Below are 17,000 nucleotides of genomic sequence, written 5' to 3'. Positions count from 1 at the left end.
GTATGTTGAAACTGTGAGGTGACTGTGCTGTTTGTCTGCAGAACACCAGCAATGTCTCATTGAGTGAGATTTTGCTTCATTCGCTGGCTTGCTCTTTCTATGCAATGATGACTTCACACCCTTTTGGATTACGTTTTGGCAATAACATAGCTTTTTTAGGTCTCTGGCTTTGAGAATATTTTCATTCACTCTTTCAGAAAAATTCTGACCTCATGCAGAGGTTTAACATTCTCCACTTTGTCTGAGGCCATGAGAAATGCTTGTAGCTCTTTTTCTCTTTGGTGGTATTTTGTTTTACTGTTTAATGCTGATTTCAGCCATTCAAATTTTACAATTTTACATGAGATTAGACATTTGCATTTCAGGGGAGGGAATGAAAGCTAATTTGTATCTGACTGATTTGTGTGCCTCCTCAGAACCTAAACATGAGCACCATGTGATGAAAAAGTAAGCTTTACTATTCTGCAAAATAACAAGTGCAGTGTGTGGGTGTGAAAGGCTTGGTAAAGTCGACCCAGCACCACTCAACTTTGAAATAAGTGACGATTACTTCATTAAAATTATACAGGCCTACTGAACTGCGACATGTCACCTCTGAATGGTGTTGAAAGTGTTTGGCTTAATTATCTGATACTAATATCATATATTGTCTCAATTCACAGGATAGTAAACAAATGCTCACCGTAGGTATGTGCAATTTTTGGAAATATAGTTTGTTTGCTGTAACACTTTTAAAAAGGTTTTGTGTTCCATTGTTTGTATATGGTTTTCAAAGGTTTGGAGGTGCTAAAAATGAATCCACGATTGACTCACTGTACAACCTGCATCCCTCAGTTTTCCACAGTGAGAAATAAGGACGCATGGTGTCAGTGTAATGTAAAAAGTCCGCGTTACACGTGCTCGTCATCATCGCTGTTTCGGGTCCGCCTCTTGATAACGTTCTCGCTTCGATCCTGAAAGGATCGTCTCTGTGCTTGTGCACCTTCCCGGATTTCTACACGTACAGGAAGAAAATGCATATTTACATATCGGGACGTGTTGGATACTGTTTTTAAAGGGAAGTAACTGTTTTTGTGAAGGAACACGCAGGATTTCGCGTTTGATCATGGAACAAAGACGACGCGAGCCAGGAAGGGCGCATGGATGTTTGGTCAGCTGCTTGGTTGCGGTGCTTTTGTGGAGCGTGGCCGCGGCGCAATTACGGTATTCAATCTCTGAGGAGGTTAACGAAGGGACTGTGGTTGGAAACGTCGCAAAAGATCTTGGATTAGATAAGAGCACACTGAGAGAGAGGAAGTATCGCATTGTTTCCAGTAACGCGGATCCTCTTTTCCATGTAAATCAGAACGATGGCATCCTGTATGTGAGCCGGAAGATTGACAGAGAGGAGGTGTGTGCGCAGAGCAGTACGTGTTTAATCAATCTAAAAACCGTGTTAGAAAACCCACTGGAGGTGCACTATGTGGGAGTGGAGGTCCTGGATATAAATGATCATTCTCCCAGTTTCCCAGAGAAGGAGACGACCTTAGATATTTCAGAGTCTGTGTTACCCGGAGTACGTATTCCTCTGAAAGCATCACGGGATCCAGACGGCGGTCATTTTTCTGTTCAGCAGTATAAACTCAGCCCAAACGATCACTTCCGCCTGGAAGTTAAAGATAAGGGAGAAGATGGTAAAATACCCATTTTAATTGTGCAAAAATCTTTGGATAGGGAGGCAGCAGAAAGTCACTCATTAGTGCTGACTGCCCTGGATGGAGGAAAACCTCCAAAAACTGGTGAAATGAATATTCTAGTAAAGGTTTTAGATGTGAATGATAACACTCCTGTTTTCTCTCAGGACGTTTATTCTGTGATACTACATGAAAACGTTCCAGTAGAAACAATTGTCATACAAGTTAATGCAACTGATGTAGACGAAGGACCTAATGGAGATGTAGTTTATTCATTTAGCAAAAGTGTGAGCCATAGATTGTTAAAGCTTTTTGATATTAATCCATCGACAGGTGAGATAAGTGTTAAAGGATTAATCAACTTTGAGGAAAAGGATAAATACGAAATTGAAATCCAAGCATCAGATAAAGGTCTTGCTCCTCTATCGACTCAAAAAAGTGTCATTATCAAGATAGTTGATGTGAATGACAATGCACCAGAGATTGAGGTCACCTCTTTTTCGAGCTCCATCCCTGAAGATTCCAGACCTGGAACTACAGTTGCTCTTATCAGTGTGAATGACCTCGACTCTGGTCTTAATGGAAAAGTTATTTGCTCCATAGTTGAGAATGTTCCTTTTACTATATCACCATCTTTACAAGATAAAATGTATTCATTAGTAACCAAATCCCCTCTGGACCGAGAGAAACAGTCACATTATGACCTGACAATAACTGCAAAAGACGCTGGTCAACCTCCATTATCGTCTGAGAAGACAATAAGTGTTGTGGTGTCAGATGTGAATGACAACAGTCCACAGTTTTCACTAAGCCCCTATACTTTCTATGTCACAGAGAGTAACAATCCAGGCACCTCTGTGTTTTCTGTCAAAGCTTTTGATGCTGATGAGAATGAGAATGCACATATTTCTTATCATATTCTCAGAGATAGAAGTGAAGATAATAAACTGACTTCATTTCTAAACATTAACTCTGAGAACGGAGACATCATGGCTCTAAAAAGTTTTGACTTTGAAACACTGAAAACCTTTAAGTTCCACGTTGTTGCGTCAGATTCTGGAACTCCGTCACTGAGCAGCAACGTCACAGTGAACGTGTTCATTCTGGATCAGAACGACAACGCTCCAGTCATCCTGTATCCAGTCAGCTCCAACGGTTCTGCTGAAGGTGTTGAGGAGATTCCCCGCAATGTGAACGCTGGACACTTGGTGACTAAAGTCAGAGCCTATGACGCTGATATAGGATATAACGGCTGGTTACTGTTTTCACTGCAGGAAGTTACTGACCACAGTCTCTTTGCTTTGGACCGCTATACAGGACAGATCAGAACACTTCGCTCATTCACAGAGACAGACGAGGCTGAGCACAAACTGCTCATACTGGTCAAAGACAATGGGAACGTGTCACTCTCAGCAACAGCTACTGTCATTGTCAAAGTTGTGGAGCCCAAAGAAGCTTTTGCAGCTTCTGATGTGAAAAGTTCAACAAAAGCAGATGAGGACAATAATGTGACTTTTTACCTGATGATAACTGTGGGCTCAGTTTCAGCTCTTTTTCTCGTCAGTATCATCGTGCTGATTTCAATGCAGTGCTCAAAGTCCACAGACTTCACTTCTAAATATCTACCAGAGCCTAATTATGATGGGACACTGTGTCACAGCATCCAGTACAGATCTGGAGACAAACGCTACATGTTAGTTGGACCCAGGATGAGTATAGGATCTACTATAGTCCCAGGAAGCCATGCCAACACACTAATGCTGCCTGACAGGAGAGGGATATCTGGAGAGGTAAGACTTTTTTTGTGAGAAAACCAAGCTTGTGCCCGATGGGAATTTTATTAATTTGTCCGTTCATTTGTTCATTTCACGTGTCACTTGCTTGGCATCAACATATAATTGGTTTAAGCAGGGTATTTGAGGGGAAACTACTGTTTCCAGTTGCACTTTTAATAATGTTGTTCTCGCTTTTTGTCATAGAAGTAAATATAGCAAAGTTGATACTGACGTGAATGCTGTCTTATTGTACATTTGTTATTTTGTTATCTCTGCCTTTTCCCTCCATTGTCTGAAAACACATTGGTGTGAGTTGCACAGTTCGCACATTGTCAAACATGTTGCACTTTCTTTCAGACCACATTGAGATTTTAGTTTTCCAAACTCATACATGTGGCCTTGCTGAAGTAAACTTTCTGGTTCTGACAGGTTCTACCCTAATGTACCTTTACAAGAGATGTTCAGGGTCACATTAATTATTAATTCATGTTTTTAAAAACAAATCAAATTCAAATGTATGCTCACAGATCAAGAATTGTTGGAGGATTTAATGCCTGCACATTTATTAAGAGGAAAAAATGCTTTTCTTGGTATTTTAGCCTGATGTAGCATTTGTCCAGAACCTCAGAGTCAAGCTTAAAAGAAATAACACCTTCGTTAAAAAAAAAGACTTAAAAACTTAAATTTCGTTGTCGTGAACAGTGTGATCGCATGGTGTCAGTGTTTTAGGAAAATAACGACTCTAGCTCGTCGTCACTGTTGTTTGGTTCCGCCTCTTTGTAGCGCACTGAATCCGACGCTGACGGGAGTCGGTGTTCTGCGATACCTTTATAAATATTGTCCAGTATTTTCACCATTTTTGAAACACAGTGACCATTGGCAAAATCGGATGTCTTGATTGCATTCATTTCAATGCGATTACTGATCCTGCGAGGAATCGTTAACAGTTTTGTTTGGGATCATGAAACAAAGAGGATGGGAGACGAGGAGGGCGAGAGGACGATGGATGTGCTCTGTGGTTGCGGTGCTTTTGTGGAGCGTGGCCGCGGCGCAGTTACGCTATTCAATCTCTGAGGAGGTTAACGAAGGAACTGTGGTTGGAAATGTCGCAAAAGATCTTGGATTAGATAAGAACACGCTGAGAGAGAGGAAGTATCGCATTGTTTCCAGTAACGCGGATCCTCTTTTCCATGTAAATCAGAACGATGGCATCCTGTATGTGAGCCGTAAGATTGACAGAGAGGAGGTGTGTGCGCAGAGCAGTACGTGTTTAATCAATCTAAAAACCGTGTTAGAAAACCCACTGGAGGTGCACTATGTGGGAGTGGAGGTGCTGGATATAAATGATCACTCTCCAAGTTTTCTGGAGAAGGAAAAAACGTTGGAGATGTTCGAGTCCGTGTTACCCGGAGTACGTATTCCTCTGAAAGCATCACGGGATCCAGACGGTGATCATTTTTCTGTTCAGCAGTATAAACTCAGCCCAAACGACCACTTCCGTCTGGAGGTTAAAGATAAGGGAGAAGATGGTAAAATACCCATTTTAATTGTGCAAAAATCTTTGGATAGGGAGGCAGCAGAAAGTCACTCATTAGTGCTGACTGCCCTGGATGGAGGAAAACCTCCAAAAACTGGTGAAATGAATATTCTAGTAAAGGTTTTAGATATAAATGATAACGCTCCTGTTTTCTCTCAGGACGTTTATTCCGTGATGCTGAATGAAAACATTCCAGTAGATACAATTGTCATACAAGTTAATGCAACTGATGTAGACGAAGGACCTAATGGAGATGTAGTTTATTCATTCAGCAACAGTGTGAGCCATAGATTGTTAAAGCTTTTTGATATTAATCCATCGACAGGTGAAATAACTGTTAAAGGATTAATCAATTTTGAGGAAAAGGATAAATATGAACTTGAAATACAGGCATCAGATAAAGGTATTGCTCCTCTATCGACTCAAAAAAGTGTAATTATCAAGATAGTTGATGTGAATGACAATGCACCTGAGATTGAGGTCACCTCTTTTTCGAGCTCCATCCCTGAAGATTCCCGACCTGGAACTACAGTTGCTCTTATCAGTGTGAATGACCTCGACTCTGGTCTTAATGGAAAAATAATTTGCTCCATAGTTGAGAATGTTCCTTTTACTTTATCACCATCTTTACAAGATAAAATGTATTCATTAGTAACCAAATCCCCTCTGGACAGAGAGAAACAGTCACATTATGACTTGACAATAACTGCAAAAGACGCTGGTCAACCTCCATTATCGTCTGAGAAGACAATAAGTGTTGTGGTGTCAGATGTGAATGACAACAGTCCACAGTTTTCACTGAGCCCCTATACTTTCTATGTCACAGAGAGTAACAATCCAGGCACCTCTGTGTTTTCTGTCAAAGCTTTTGATGCTGATGAGAATGAGAATGCACATATTTCTTATCATATTCTCAGAGATAGAAGTGAAGATAATAAACTGACTTCATTTCTAAACATTAACTCTGAGAACGGAGACATCATGGCTCTAAAAAGTTTTGACTTTGAAACACTGAAAACCTTTAAGTTCCACGTTGTTGCGTCAGATTCTGGAACTCCGTCACTGAGCAGCAACGTCACAGTGAACGTGTTCATTCTGGATCAGAACGACAACGCTCCAGTCATCCTGTATCCAGTCAGCTCCAACGGTTCTGCTGAAGGTGTTGAGGAGATTCCCCGCAATGTGAACGCTGGACACTTGGTGACTAAAGTCAGAGCCTATGACGCTGATATAGGATATAACGGCTGGTTACTGTTTTCACTGCAGGAAGTGACTGACCACAGTCTCTTTGGTTTGGACCGCTATACAGGACAGATCAGAACACTTCGCTCATTCACAGAGACAGACGAGGCTGAGCACAAACTGCTCATACTGGTCAAAGACAATGGAAACGTGTCACTCTCAGCAACCGCTACTGTCATTGTCAAAGTTGTGGAGCCCAAAGAAGCTTTTGCAGCTTCTGATGTGAAAAGTTCAACAAAAGCAGATGAGGACAATAATGTGACTTTTTACCTGATGATAACTGTGGGCTCAGTTTCAGCTCTTTTTCTCGTCAGTATCATCGTGCTGATTTCAATGCAGTGCTCAAAGTCCACAGACTACACTTCAAAATATCTACCAGAGCCTAATTATGATGGGACACTGTGTCACAGCATCCAGTACAGATCTGGAGACAAACGCTACATGTTAGTTGGACCCAGGATGAGTATAGGATCTACTATAGTCCCAGGAAGCCATGCCAATACACTAATGCTGCCTGACAGGAGAGGAATATCTGGAGAGGTAAGAAATGTTGCTTTTTATCAGGGCAGAAATGTACATCCAAAACATACAATTGCCAAAAATACTAAATCACACACCTTTTCCAAACAGCTGGACATAAAATGACTATAGAAACATGAAGGAAATGGGGAGGTTTTGTGTTTTTGATCTGCTGCTGAGTTTACTTGATGGTTTACAGGTGGTTGTGCATTTGGTTTCAAAATGGTCATTGATTTAGAGAATCACAGACCTTAATGGTGTTATATCCTTGAAGAGATCCAGGAGAAGTAACAACAATTAATAGACATTTGCCACAAATTGTCTCCTTATTTTTACAAAATGATAGCAATGTGGGCACAGACAATGATATAAGCTGAAATGAAATGATACATATCTTTTGGAGAAATGTTCTATTTTTGAACATGCTGCTTGATTAATTGGTGTATTTTACCCCAATGACGATTAATTCCAATGGCGAGTTGCACCACCAATGTTTGAATATGCTGAACGCATTTGTTGAAAATTTAAAACACTAACCTGCTCTGGACAGATTTCTTTTGGAACTAGTATATCATTCCTGATGCATCTGTGTCTTGTCTATTGCTGATATGTTTTTTTTTTTTTTTGCCTACACATATTGACCTGTTTACTAAATGCTGGATAGTTGGACATAGTAAAAGCCTTTAAAGACATTTAAGAATGCAGGCATTGTGTTTCACTGGAGCCTCAGTTGATATGTTTGAATGCAGCCAGACGTGTCGCTATCCATGGTGCTGACAGTCTTTCCAGTAGCAGCCACTTCTCTTAAAAATGTTTCTACCTGAGGACTGTGTGGTAGCGTAGATTCTTTGAAATAACAATCTTAGAGGGAACTGAGACTGTGACTCAAGTCCATTGATTCATAGAAATGATTGGTAATTAATTTATCATAACACCAAACTGTTTGTCTCCTTTGGCCATTGATTTCACTGCTGCGTTGTTATTTTATATTACTATATTTTAAATGAACAGTGCTGCAATAACGTTGTGGGTCGCATGGTGTCGATATATTGGCAAATAGTGTCTCTCACAGTTTCGTCTCCAGGTCCAACCCTGTTTTTGGCATTAAAAAGGCTTGAAGAAGAAACTAGCGCCATATCATTCCCAGCACTGATTTGGCGATGGAGCGCAGTTGGCGAAGGAATAAGGCTGTATATTATTTCCTTATTACACTACTATAGAGTCCGGAGTTATTATTTCGTCTGTCTATTTGCAAACCATGGAACAAAGCGGACGGCAGGCGTGGATAGAGCGATGGAGATGCGTCGCCTACATTGTGGCATTGATGACATTGTGGAGCGAAGCGTCAGCTCAGATTAGATATTCCGTATCCGAGGAGGTTAAAGAAGGAAGTGTTGTGGGAAACCTAGCAAAAGACTTGGGAATTGACAAGGCGACGCTGAAAGACAGAGAGTATCGTATTGTCGGCGGTTCAACGGAACCTCTTTTTCACTTGAACGGAGACGACGGCATCCTGTACGTCAGTAGGAAAGTGGACAGGGAAGAGATCTGTGAGCGAAGCGATGCGTGTGTGATCAACCTTAAAACGGTACTGGAAAACCCGCTGGAAATCCATTATGTGGCCATAGAGGTGCTGGATGTAAACGACCACTCCCCCATTTTTCCAGAGAAAGAGAAACGGCTGCAGATATTTGAATCGACGTTACCGGGCGCAAGGTTCCAGCTCCAACCCGCCCGCGACCCAGACGGGGGTCAGTTTGCTGTTCAGCAGTACAAACTGAGTCACAATGACCACTTTCGTTTGGAGGTTAAGGAGCGAGGCGAAGACCGTAAGATGCCCTTCCTGGTTTTACAGAAGCAGTTAGACAGGGAGGCTGCGAGGGAACACAAGCTTCTGCTTTCAGCTCTTGATGGTGGGAGACCAGTGCGCTCTGGAACAACAGAAATACTGATTGAGGTGCTTGATGTTAACGACAATTCGCCAGTTTTTACACAAGATACATATTCTGCTATTTTAAATGAAAACACACTCCCTGGCACGTTAGTTATACAGGTTAATGCGACAGATTCGGATGCGAGCGCGAACAGCGAAATAGTTTACTCCTTTGGCAAAGAAGTGGACTTAAATGTGCAAAAACTATTTACCATAGACGCAGAGACTGGAGAAATTAAAGTGATAGGTGTGATTGATTTTGAAGTGAAGAAAAGCTATGAAATTGATATACAAGCGTCAGATAAAGGATCAATTCCTTTGTCCACTGACAAAACTGTGATAATAAAAGTAATCGACCTTAATGATAATCCTCCACAGATTGAGGTCACGTCATTTTCAAAATCAGTTCCTGAGGACTGCAGAATCGGGACAACAGTAGCTCTGATCAGTGTCTATGATTTGGATTCAGGCCTCAATGGAAAAGTTTCTTGCTTTATACGCGAGGATGCTCCTTTCGCTATTTCTCCGTCCCTGCAGGATAATATGTACGCCATAGTGACCAAGTCCCAACTCGACAGGGAAGAAAAGTTTTCTTATGAACTAACAGTTGTTGCAAAGGACACCGGTGAGCCCCCACTCTCATCTGAAAAGACAATAACTGTTGTCGTGTCAGATAAGAACGATAACGTACCACAGTTTTCACTGAGTCCGTATACATTTTACATTAGAGAAAATAATGACAGAGTAGCACCGATCTTTTCAGTCACGGCATCTGATCTAGACGCTGGTGAAAACGCCGGTATTTCTTATCACATTCAGCGGGAGAGCAGGGGAGACAGTATGGGTCAGTTTTTAAATATTAACTCTGAAAATGGAGACATCATGGCGCTAAAAAGTTTTGACTTTGAAAGGGTGAAAACTTTCCAGTTCCACGTTGTTGCGTCAGATTCTGGAACTCCGTCACTGAGCAGCAACGTCACAGTGAACGTGTTCATTCTGGATCAGAACGACAACGCTCCAGTCATCCTGTATCCAGTCAGCTCCAACGGTTCTGCTGAAGGTGTGGAGGAGATTCCCCGCAATGTGAACGCTGGACACTTGGTGACTAAAGTCAGAGCCTATGACGCTGATATAGGATATAACGGCTGGTTACTGTTTTCACTGCAGGAAGTTACTGACCACAGTCTCTTTGGTTTGGACCGCTATACAGGACAGATCAGAACACTTCGCTCATTCACAGAGACAGACGAGGCTGAGCACAAGCTGCTCATACTGGTCAAAGACAATGGGAACGTGTCACTCTCAGCAACAGCTATTGTCATCGTCAAAGTTGTGGAGCCCAAAGAAGCTTTTGCAGCTTCTGATGTGAAAAGTTCAACAAAAGCAGATGAGGACAATAATGTGACTTTTTACCTGATGATAACTGTGGGCTCAGTTTCAGCTCTTTTTCTCGTCAGTATCATCGTGCTGATTTCAATGCAGTGCTCAAAGGCCACAGACTTCACTTCTAAATATCTACCAGAGCCTAATTATGATGGGACACTGTGTCACAGCATCCAGTACAGATCTGGAGACAAACGCTACATGTTAGTTGGACCCAGGATGAGTATAGGATCTACTATAGTCCCTGGAAGCCATGCCAATACACTAATGCTCCCTGACAGGAGGTCTGCAACTGGAGAGGTAAGACAAAGTCCTTTATGTCAGGTGTGTTCTGGTATGACTGCTACAGACACATCCGATGCAGTTCATAATGATTTAAGTGCCAGAATACTGAACAACACCAACGAGTCAGAACAGCTGGATACGAATTGACTCTATGCAAGAACAAAACAAAAAAATCATAATCAAGCGAAATGAGGAGGTTGTGTGTCCTTATAAAAATTGAGTTGTTAGGTTACAGGTGGTTGTGTAGCTGGTTCTCACTGCAGATACCGTGTTGGTCCTGTTGTGTCCTAATATATTTAAAAATCTAACTAATATCAATAAATGACAAAACCGCTCCTTTTATCATGACAGACGTTATCAAGGAATGTATTATTTTAATACAGTGTATTCCTGTAAACAAATACAAATTAATTACCTAAATGAGGGAGATGCTACTGTATGTAGTAATATCAAACTTATTCTGTCCTCTACATCTCAGTCTGCTTTCTATTTTAGGACGTTCTGCAATTTTATGTTCAGTGCACTGACCGATGTGACTATTAATAATTTAGAATGGAATGTGCCTATTTCAGACTGTGTGTGGTTGTGTAATGAGCTTCAGTTCAGCAGATCTGTGAAGGAGAGGTTTATGTTCAGTTCTTAAAAAAGTTTGGTCTATTCCTGTGGCCACTGTGTTGTTCTATATCTTATTTGCAAATACATAAGTGCAACAATTTCTGTCACAGCCTTTCCTAACACATGCATCATTTGATTGACTGCATCTGCCCTCCATGTCTCTGCTCTTTCAGTTGCTAAATATCCAGATCGTTAAATAGAAAATATATAGGCTATGTCTTCTTCAAAGAACTGAGAGCACATGAATTGTGGTCTGTGTCGATTACATGCTCTTAGACATGTTTCAGATTTTTTTCCCTTTGCCTATCCGTTCGCGTGTGAACAAAGAGAGAGACTGGCCGTCTCAGGATGTAAGTTGAGGTCTGTGCTCGCTGATGTAGTGGAGGTGATTCAATGGGCCATGAATGGCTGGAGCTATGACAGGGAGAGGGGGAGAGAGAGCCTGCGGATGGTGTGCAGTGAATCACAATGTACTGCCAGTCAGGTGGGGTTGGGACACTGTGCTTCAGCAGGCATCGCCCTTCACTACAGGACTGCAAATACAGTGATCAATAATATTTTTTATATTTTTTAATTTGACTGGCTTTGAACAATGGAATTACTAGACAGTGATGTAAAGAACTGCATACAGTTTACAAACACACGCACACACACTAGCTCCTGAGCAGATGATTGCTTCTGTTCGACCAAAAAATAGGTCATACTTTATCACATGTGTGAAGGTCTACATGCTTCTTGGCTGATTCTCTGTCGAACACTGTGTGTTGCCCATAGCAACGCACTGGGAGACCCACCTCTCGGAGTCTACTGGTTTCCACAGACTAGCATGCACTGAGCTGTCTTAGCAACAGCAGCGGAAGAGGATGAAGGAGGGAGGGAGGGATAGAGAGAGCAGTAGAGATGGGGGGAGGGGAAGTGGCTTTTGTATAACTCATCTATAGACATCTCACAATATTTAATGAAAATGTGTTTATTTAGAAGGAAACGCAGATTATGTCAACAAAATCAGGCAGCAGATGGTGCAGATATAGAAGCAATATTGAAGTCGGCAGTAGTTGAGCTTCTAATTAGATACATTTTAGAGTATGGGGATCATCTTTTCTCTCAAACAACTGGGTCAACCTTAGATTTCCCACCTATAGAACTGACTGTCAGACAAATGTGTGTGTATACAAAGCAGTAAACCAGTGTGCGGTCTGAACCCAGAGCGAGAGAGGATCAGTTCAGATTCAGAGTGGAGCAGCAGCTCGGCTGCATGGCGTGGAGGCTGGTCACACTATCGCTGTAGCTCCTCTGTCCAGTTTTATTCTTTACTCTGCGAGCAATAACTACCCCTTTGCTTGTATGTATGAATATTTTATGTGAGGCATATTTGATGTGTGTGTGAGGCATCATGTGCTTTTGCAGTAGTGCGATAGTGTGCCCGGACAGCAGATGCACAGAAAAGAAAGTGTTATTGATGTGATTATAAATGCGTGTGTCTCATTAACAGTGCAGGATGATGTCGGTGGATCATTAGTTCTCTCTGGTTGCACTGTGAGCTGGTTGAGTGTCTTTTACTGAACTGTAAGGAGCTTTAATTACTAAGCCATGGTGCTTTTGCCTGAATCATTTGAAGGGGGGGAAATGGATGAGACAAGGGTGATCTGCAACTCGTGCCATTCAGAGTAGATGTCTCTCTGAGCTACTGAAAAATCAACACAATGTGTGTGTCTGTATTCAACAAATCTTTTACATTTTCTACCGTAACTATAACTATAATACTACTCATAACTAGGTCATGAATACAGCATGTTTATCATATATACACCCTGTGTATTTCCCCTCTGTATGCTCTCTGTGGTGGAGTTGTGGCTGCTTGCTCCAGTGGCCTTGTCAGTCTGCTTGGCTGCCTCAGAAGATCCATGCAATTGTGTTTGCATTGCACAGTGCAACGACCCTCGTTTCACGTGTCTGTGTATGTTGTCTTTGTAAAGCGGGTGAGAGGTTTGTTTCCTCATTAAACTGGACTCACTGTCATGGGGAGAGAGGGTATAAGAGCAGAGGCAAAATGTCAGAGGGGGCGAGAGGAGGCACAGCTGCTCCAGCAGGAGAGTGCAGACTGTGCGAACTGTAAATTCAGCAATTTGAGAGAGTTAGTCATTCCATTGACTTTCACTAGCAACCTTTTAAGGATCCATCTCTCTGACCTATTTACTCACATTTTATTTGAAGCTTTCTAAACATGTGCTTTATTTCACTGTACATTTTTTACTCTTCCTTAAAAAGCCTTTTGTTTTTCTGGGTTTAATTTGTTGTCTGTATTTCAATAGCAACCAAGTTTGACTTTGCCACAATGGGGGTCTTAATTCTGAAAGTTTCACCTTAAGCTCCAGAAAGAACAACAGTCTATTTACAGGGTGCAGCTATAAAGGGATGAACTTATTATCACTGCCACTGAATAACATGGTTACTTGACACCTGCCCACTAAACAAACATTGTATGAAACAACGATAAGACCTTCAACGTAGATAATTCGATTTTATATTTTCTATAGGCTGGATTAGATTCTATTTTATATGTTTATACTTCCATATCTACATTTTTGTCCTAAATATCCCAGCATGTTTAATTGCTAAATGCAGAATATCTTGATTTGAGTGAACAGCTTTTAAAATCAATCTGCTTTTCTTTGTCACTGATGGAAATATCACAGCTTCAGGTTGCTGTGATAACACCTAAGGATCTGCTCTATTTTTGTTTTGTGGGTGCCGAGGGGATATGTCATCACCTGATGAGTATTTGCTAGATACTACAATATTGCTGTTATGCTAAAATATACCACTCCCTGCAGTACTCTGCATTCTGTTCTGCCTCTGCTCTGTTCCACACAGCACCCTGCTTTTCCCTCCTCTGTTTTTTGCAGCTTCCCTCTCAGTCTCCTCCATTCTTACCCTCCATATTGGATTGCTGTTTCCCCCTCCCCCATCCCAGTCTTGCCCTCCTTTTCCCGCTTTTATGTGTGTGTCCTTCGTTTCCTCTTTCATACACCACCCTTTTCTATCTCCCCATCTTTTGCTGCCGTCTTTTCTGTGGTCCCTCTCTTCTCTCGTTTCTGCCACATGCTCTTTGGCTCCGCGTTGCCGTGCCTCATGCCTGTAGGGTTGTGGCTGTCGATGCTGCATGTGTGTGCTGTTGTGTGTCAGTGGGGCACACTCTCCCTTATTGCTCAAGCTTTGTTGGAGGATGGCGCCACTCACATTGAGGTCAGCGACAGTGATGGTAATCTAATTTACTCACACGGTACGGTATAAGGAAAACTGCATCTATATTTATGTTCACACTTCACACACACACAGCTACATGTCGCACACACTTGTGTGTCTAAACAACCTTATTGCGAGACAGATTCAGTGGAGAGAAAAAAAAGGAGAAAGCAGAGCAAGGAGAGTGTGCTCCCTCTCAGACAGAAACAAAGACACACCCACAGTGAGTCAATTCAATCAAAGCCCTGCACCACAAATCACATGTCCTCGACTACTGCTATTATTTAAGGCATGTCTTGTCTTGTTAATTATTTCAGATTTTAATCTTCCATCCTAAACCAAACATTCTCCTCTGAGCTGAGCCTGACACAGATGGCATCTTCCAAACGTGCAAAATTCACATAACAAACACTGGGTGTTGACTTAGAAAGGTAATGTCGCTGCTTAGTTATATTAAATCTCTCTGCCAATGTGCCTTAAGCCTCCATGTTTTCTGTTCCTCTTACTGCTCTCTCGTATGTTAAACACCTTTCTGTTAATTTCTATTACCTGTAAGCCTTGTTTACCTTCGATCAATCAGGTCAATTATGTTTTAAAGTCACTTTAACACATATTGTGACTCAAACATTACTAAGATAAGCCCCCACCTATTGACCCTTGTTGTTGCAGCTTCTAATCAGAAAAAAATGACAACCATAATGTGGAAATAAAGCAGGATTTAAAACTTTGAGAAAGCTAGACAGTGAGGTTATCAGTCATGAATAAAATGTTCATCTGTAATATTTAAACCACTCAGTTATATTTCTTAAAGGGTAAAAAAGAGAGAGCAGCTCAGGCCTGCCACTGAAACAATAGTTTAAGAAACAACTCTTATCATTGTGTCAAGCCAGACCTGTGCTGGCACAGTGCACCACTTATTTAGGCCTGGAAATGTGTCAGCCATCACAGCATATTACTTGGACAATAATAGTTAGATATGTCTTTCTTCAACAACACAATATAAACCTCTCCTTGTGTTTGTGTGTGTGTTTGTATCAGCACTGCCACTCCCCAGACTGTAAGGGACCTGGTTTTGGTGAATCAGGAGGTTGTTTTGTGAATCTCAGCAAACTCGGACACTGCGGCAGTGCAGCTTGTATTTTGTCAATAAAGTGTTAGTGCATGTCTGTGCGCTGCTGTGTGTTGAACGTGGAGTGGCAGAGAGGGGATGGACAAAAGGGGGAAATGTTTCTTCTCTTTATCAAGTTAGACAAACCTATTGTCAGCGGTGCAGCATTTACATGTTGTGACATTAACTTTGAGTCTTGTTAATTTAACGTCAAGCAGCCACCATTGTTTTCTGTACTGTATGAGCCAAATGAAACATGTGAAGTCAACACTTATGAGTGGGACACTTTGTTGAAATTGCAGACATGTGTTAGACATAGAATAAATTCGTATACATTCACACAAAAGTGCAGGATTTAACCTTTAAGTGGCATGCATATTTGTTTTCTGTTGCCTCTTCACTAACAGGGAAAAATCAGAGTCATTGAGCCAAAAATTCCACTGCGAGCTAAATTCACGACTGTGGGCTGAGACTCCCTGGCACTGCTCCTTGTCATCTGTCCTAGAACATGACCAGACTGGTTCAGAGCCATGTGTGGCTTTGATGGGAGCTGGCTATATGGGTCAAACCTGTTTTTTGTTTTCTCGTGGCGAAATAAAAAGAAACACCAATTTTATTTGTGAGCTTATCTAGCACTCGTGACCTTTTGTATCGAGGCACATAGTAACAACTTTAGAAAATCTGTATAGTTGTCTTTTCATCTCACTTCCATCGCTCTTATGACTGGTATTTTCTGAGCAGCTCTGACCTTCTTCCTCTTCCCTCCGCTCGGTTATATAAGCCCTCAGCTTCATCACATCTCAGTTCATTGACTCAAGGTTATGTGGACGAATCCTGTAGGTTGGATCTTTCTCCTCTCGTTTTAGAATCACTCCACTGCAGCTGAATCAAGGCACTGGGGCCTTTCTCCAGAGTGTTAGCCAGGCGTACTTCTTTTATCAGTAACATTGCCTTAATGAAAACCCTTTGCACACATTATCTTCATGTGTCATTTCAAATCCCTGCTGGATGATAAGAGCTAAGCTCAGGGTGCTGCATCATGCCCATGCGTTCTCTTGCTTTATTTTTAATGATCTGACCATGTGGTATCTCACCAGGAATAATAATTTTAATACTATGATGGGGCTGTACAACATATTGTATTCCATACTGTATATATTGTGTCAGTCTGTCTGATGTAATAACCAGTGTTTAGCTGCGTTAAGTACAGTTAGCCCTGTGCTTTGTCTTTTTTTTTTCTGAATCAACAGAGATCAGAACAGATGTGCGTCTGCTCTGCTCTTGTTTGGCATCAGTGCTCATACAGCCACAACATCTGCTGCATGTGCTTAGTTCATCACCGCCTGCCTGGAGGATTGAACTGACTAAGGGGTCAGCGCAAGGCTGGGTGCAAGACAGCCCGCCATCAAGTGGAAAACTAGTGGAGACATATAGTTGATTGAGTAGCCATGCGTCCAGTGAAGTGTCCTGAGATCTAGATGTATGGGATTAGGGTTGTGATCTCTGACTGAGAGGACGTATGAATGGGTGAGGGGAGACGCACAGTCCGTTAACACAGTGGATGAAGCCTTGGTAAGAGGATTGCCTTCTTACAGCAATATCCCTGCACTGCTCACTGTGGTGGAGAGAGGGTAAATGCTCACACACTCCGTGCCGTGCACTTGTCTGATTAATTCCGTATGTT

General features: G+C 41.8%; 1 protein-coding gene across 7 annotated transcripts in view; it reads left to right on the top strand.

Moving 5' to 3' along the window:
* Positions 1 to 17,000, top strand: part of LOC118112000 (protocadherin alpha-C2) — a 169,813-nt gene that overhangs the window by 35,157 nt on the left and 117,656 nt on the right. The window contains exon 2 of one of the 7 annotated variants that reach the window (XM_047340525.1): positions 3,448 to 3,463. The exons of 3 other annotated variants lie outside the window; for them this stretch is intronic. In XM_047340525.1, coding sequence (XP_047196481.1) covers positions 3,448 to 3,463 — 16 coding nt within the window. Of the gene's footprint in view, positions 1 to 46; positions 3,464 to 3,488; positions 6,768 to 7,818; positions 10,363 to 17,000 lie in introns of those variants that run through there. 3 more of the 7 variants (XM_035160975.2, XM_035160974.2, XM_035160973.2) reach the window with 3 other exon arrangements.

The sequence above is a fragment of the Hippoglossus stenolepis genome, chromosome 7 (assembly GCF_022539355.2).
Source record: "Hippoglossus stenolepis isolate QCI-W04-F060 chromosome 7, HSTE1.2, whole genome shotgun sequence".
Taxonomy (NCBI): domain Eukaryota; kingdom Metazoa; phylum Chordata; class Actinopteri; order Pleuronectiformes; family Pleuronectidae; genus Hippoglossus; species Hippoglossus stenolepis.
The sequence above is the reverse complement of the archived record's forward strand: the minus strand, read 5'-3'. Positions and strand labels throughout refer to the sequence as shown.